This window comes from Verticillium alfalfae, genomic scaffold (assembly GCF_000150825.1).
Source record: "Verticillium alfalfae VaMs.102 supercont1.3 genomic scaffold, whole genome shotgun sequence".
Taxonomy (NCBI): Eukaryota; Fungi; Ascomycota; class Sordariomycetes; order Glomerellales; family Plectosphaerellaceae; genus Verticillium; species Verticillium alfalfae.
In genome coordinates this window covers 1,430,431-1,435,419 of record NW_003315036.1, presented here as the reverse complement: position 1 = coordinate 1,435,419, position 4,989 = coordinate 1,430,431, and the positions used below count along the sequence as shown (strand labels likewise).

The window sequence follows — 4,989 nt, the reverse complement described above, 5'->3', positions numbered from 1 at the left end:
ACCCCATCATTAGCGGCTTCAACCCCGATCCCAGCTGTGTCTTTGTGCCCGAGTTCAATAACACATTTTTTCTGCGCTACGTCAAGCTTCCTCGTCTTCCCAGGTCTCCCCATCCACGCCAGCCATGATCTCGTTCATTGGAAGCATGTGTCCAATGGCTTCAGTCGCCCAGACCAACTACCCGGCATGGCTTTCTTGCCCAAGGCCACGAGCGGCATTTATGCGCCGACGTTGCGTTTTCACGAGGGCATCTTCTACCTCATGACGACCCTTGTGAACCAGCAGCTCCCCCGCGTCAACGACTCCCGCTGGGACAATTTCCTCGTGACCACCACAGACCCTTACTCCTCGGACGCCTGGTCCGATCCCGTCCACTTCAGCTTCCCCGGCTTCGATCCATCCCCCTTCTGGGATGACGACGGCAAGACGTACGTGTCCGGCGCCCACACGGCAGCTTACTATCCCGGCATCATGCATGCGCCCCTGGACTTTGTAACGGGCGAAATTGGCTCCATCATCATGCCCTGGAACGGCACCGGCGGCGCCTCACCCGAAGCCCCCCACATCTGGAAGCGCGACGGGTGGTATTACCTTCTCCTTGCCGAGGGCGGCACGCGCGAGAACCACATGGTCACGATGGCACGCTCCCGGCAACTCGAGGGACCGTACGACCCCGCCCCGGGGAATCCCCTCCTCACAGCCGCCAACGACACAAGCTCATACTTCCAGGCCGTGGGCCACGCCGATCTCTTCCAAGACGCCGAGGGGCAGTGGTGGGCGGCGGCGCTGGCGGTGCGTGCAGGCGGCTCCTACGGCGAGGCGCCGGGCCCTTATTTCGGGAACCTGCCCATGGGGCGCGAAACCGTTCTGACGCCCGTGACGTGGCAAGACGGGGAGTTTCCCGTCTTCACGCCCGTGACGGGAAACGTCTCGGGGTGGCCTCTGCCGCCGGAGAGCATCCCGGCGCAGGGCGAGGGCCAGCTGAGCGATGCCGACGACAACGTGACGTTTCCGCCGGGGAGCAGCCTGCCCCTTCACTTTGTTCACTGGCGGCTCCCCAAGACGAGAAACTATGCCGTCTCGCCTGCGGGCCATTGGAACACCCTCGCCCTGAGGTCCTCGGTCCTGAACCTGACGGCCTTTGACGCCGACTTTGCGCTCGGTCGCGGCCAGACTTTCGTCGGTCGAAGGATGGCGCATTCGCTTTTCACGTTTAGCATTGACGTCGACTGGACTGCCTCCCTGACGAAGGAGGAGATGGAGGTGGGCGTTTCGGCCATGCAAGACCAGGCGCAGCACTTTGATCTCGGCATCGTCATGCTCACGTCAAACGGGAGCCGTGACCTTCGGCCGCACCTGCGTTTTCGGGGCCACTCGGAGACGCCGTATCGCGGACGCACTCATGTGCCAACAGAGGTGTTTCCCATCCCGCACGAGTGGGTCGGCAGCAAAGCGAGGCTGCAGATCGAAGCCGTGAACAGTACGCACTATGCATTTTCGGGGGGTGTCGTCAGTGCTGGCGGGGAGAGCGAGCTGCGTGTATTTGGACACTGTCGGGGGAGGGATCTGGTGCCCTATTACTCTGGTACGTTCCGTAATGCCCGTCATGGGCACTTATCTGGTCTCTTGCGCTGCTGTGCTAACGGAGCAAGGCCTCGTGCTCGGTGTGTACGCCACATCGAATGGTAAACACGGAGAGCAGGCTTTTGAAACATACGTCTCGAATTGGCGTTATCGAGGCCTACGACAATTCAGAAGCGACGCGGACGCCGGCCCGCCGTGAGGACTGTCCGATTCATCATTTTCGACAGAGGGAGGATTATATAGGGAGTACCTCCTTAACATTGTCAGTGAGCTGAATAATAAGGCGTGTATTCGCGACGCTTCAAGTCTGGGTATCTGTTCCAGCAACCGCGCTTTGGTTTGAGAGAGGCCGGCCGGTGGTTTTCTTTTTGGAAGCCCTAGTTTTGACGAACAGAAATCCCAATGGCATTGAAAGGGGATGAATTGTCCACAGTCCAGCGTTGAATAGGTGTACAAATACTTGTTCTCGTCAACTACTCACCTAAGCAGGGAGGCATGGTGCGCAAAGAAAAGCAGATCTTTTCTCGTGGGAGACACTAGAGAGAACAGTATCATCGTCCCGGAGAAAGTTTGAAGTTGGTGATTTATTTGTGACAAGGCCTCTGTCGGTTCGCATGGATGAGACATCACTTGACAATTAAACAAAACAAAGACTTTTTTCTTCTAACGAAACAGCAAAAACATCGTGCACACCAAACCGCATGATTTTGGTCCCGAGCTATAAAAGATGGAGTTCCCAGTGGAAGACTCAATGTTAGGGGTCTTGGCTTGGTCACACACATGTCTGGTGTAGTACAGCTTTCAAGGAGAAGGTGCTATACCCCTAATGATGACTTTTCCACCTAGTATTCTGTTGACCTGGTCCTGGTGTTGAACGACGCTCGATAGCTCACGGCATGGCGAATCAATCAAAAGCCAGTGCAACCCGAGATGTGATCGATTCGACAACTCCCTGCCAGTCTCGTCGATATTTCAAAGACGCCTGGTGTTACCTCTTGTCACGAGCACCAGACTTGTAGTATACAGCATTAATACACTATCGCTTCGCTGTAGTCTTCCTCCAAGTGTCACTGTAAACACAACCTCCCCCCCTCCCCCCCCAGAAAACCATATACTGTCATGCGTAGATGACTAGAAGATATTGCATCATTCGGAAGACGACGTTCCCAGTCCATGCATGCATCTCGTGGCCCCAACCAATCAACAGGACAGGGGGCGGTCCGAGGGGGCTCTCTCGGGGTCCGGGTGGCTAGAACCTTTCCGACTTTTCGGTATCAACACATCCGCAGGCTGTGTGCAACCCCCTACCCTCCCCAAAGCAGATACGCCACCAACAGTGACAGCCGCCAGGGCCAGGTCCGCGGCCGGATCGGCGAGAGGATGCCTGGTGCGGGCATGTGGTCTTAATCAATCAGACGTATTGGGCACTCTGGGTAAGGCTGATGCTACCTGACCTGTCATTCCGAGCCATCATTTGGCTATGTGTGCGAGAGAGAGAGAGAGAGAGAGAGAAAGAAAGAGAGAGAGAAGGGTAATTTGCATTCTACCAGTGGCGGACTCTCGCTATCGTAGGCGTCAGGGTTCAACGAGAAAAGAAGATCAACCGCCGAAGCAAGACCTTGATGGTCGTGTCGATCCCCGGTCAATCAGCTGAAGGCGGGCAAGACGACATAAAAAAGGCAGACCGACAACCAAGGAAAAAAAAAAAAAAAAGATTAACATGTGCCATGAAGCCAACTGGACCAACCAATCCAAGGTACAGGACGTGGCGAGAGGGTTGCATCAGAGGTGCGCATCGCATGCCAGGCCATCAGGGCCACACCATGCCGCCATTGATTACCCGGAGTAGGACCCTCGGAAGGCGCCCCATTGGCGATTCGGCAGTGGGCTCTTCGGCAGGGGTAGAGAAGGGCAGAGGGGCCCACGCTCGCTGCATAGCATGGCAGACCGGGGGGACGGGATGGGCTGCAAAGGAGGAGGGAGAAGAAAAAAAAAATCAAGAAGGCTCTCGATGGCAAAATGCCCAGGATGTGTGGTTGTTCACCGTCTTCTGGAAATGGGCTGTGTCTTCCACCCCTCCTCCTCTTGCTCCCGATCGCTCCCCGCCTTGCCTGTGCACGCCATGAGTCAGAGCACCCGTACTTGCAGAGAACCCCCCAAGGACGCCAGAGTTTGGCAGAATATGGCGTGCGCGCGTGCCCGGCTTGGGAAACCATGGGAGGCGACGTTCCGTTGACGCCTCATTGTGATGGAGTGAAGGAGGAACGGAGACAACAAAAAAAAAAGGACGAAAGACGAAAGTCGCAACAGTCGCCTATGGAACGCCACTATCGCGACCTGCAGCGCGTGCTGTTGGCCCCCCCCCGGGCAGCAAGGTTCTGCATGGTACTCGCTCGGCGGACATAACCCTTGGCTTGGTACCACCCAACAAGTACCTACAGTCAAAGCTCGGCCGTTCATTCATATTCAGGATCCATCATGAATGTGGAGATTGTGGCTCCCCCGGTCCACTGGACTCTCCTCATTCACTCAGGCTCGTACACGTGTAGGCGGTACGACTGCCTGTAGTGCCGAAGCCGAAGCTGAGTCTGAGCCTGGGCCAGAGGTGAGAGGTGAGAGTGCCTTGCTTCGCTTCGGAGAGGTAAAGGGCACTTGGAGAGAGGGATCGGTAAGTAGCGCGCTCAGCATCGCAGGCCCCAGCACGTACCTGTGAGGCCTCGACTTTGAGGTACCACTTACCTAGGTAGGTACGTCGGTGCTAGGCCACGATAGGCCGTATGGGGCCTCGTCCCTCGTACGGCCGTTTCAATGGGGCCCCATGGGCTATGACGCGACTTTTGCGACATGGAAGGGGCAGAAAAGAAGGGGGAAGGCGGCACAGGGGGGAAAGGAGGAGAAGGAGAAGAAGGAGAAGAAGGAGAAGGAGGAGAAGGAGGAGGAGGACAAGAAGAAGGAGGAACAGTAGGAGCCCAGGAGCCCAGCAGCACCGCAAAAGAGAAGGAGCGGTGTCTCGTTTTCTGGTGAACCACGCCCGCCTGCCCGGCCACGTCCCGAGTTCGGCGCGCGGCTCAACCCGGGAAGGCGCCCTCGACTCACCACCCGCCGTACCTTACTTACCTTACCCCAAGGAAGGAAGAGGAAGGTGAATGACCCAACCGACCTGCCTTTGCCTTCAAAATACACTTCAACGCACCCACCATCATTTGGGTCCTCCCACCCTCTTCACCGAGCTCCCAAGCTCCTCTCGTCAACGGATCTCGCGGAACCAAAAAGGAAGCAAGAACAGGAAGAGAAAAAAAAAATCTTCAACCATCACCCACCCCATCCTCGTTGTCATGGCCTGCGAGACACCGTGCAACGGCCTGCACGCAGCAGTTGCGATGACAAGCCCCTTGCTGATATTGT

The 4,989-nt window shown here is 56.8% G+C and overlaps 1 protein-coding gene across 1 annotated transcript; it reads left to right on the top strand.

Annotated features, from left to right (window-relative positions):
• Positions 1-186: 186 nt before the first annotated feature.
• VDBG_02951 (beta-xylosidase) lies at positions 187-1,783 on the top strand (the record flags this gene model as incomplete). Its single annotated transcript, XM_003006766.1, has 2 exons — positions 187-1,585; positions 1,653-1,783. The coding sequence occupies 2 exons, from the start codon at positions 187-189 to the stop codon at positions 1,781-1,783; spliced, it is 1,530 nt and encodes a 509-aa protein (XP_003006812.1).
• Between the last annotated feature and the right edge of the window lie 3,206 nt (positions 1,784-4,989).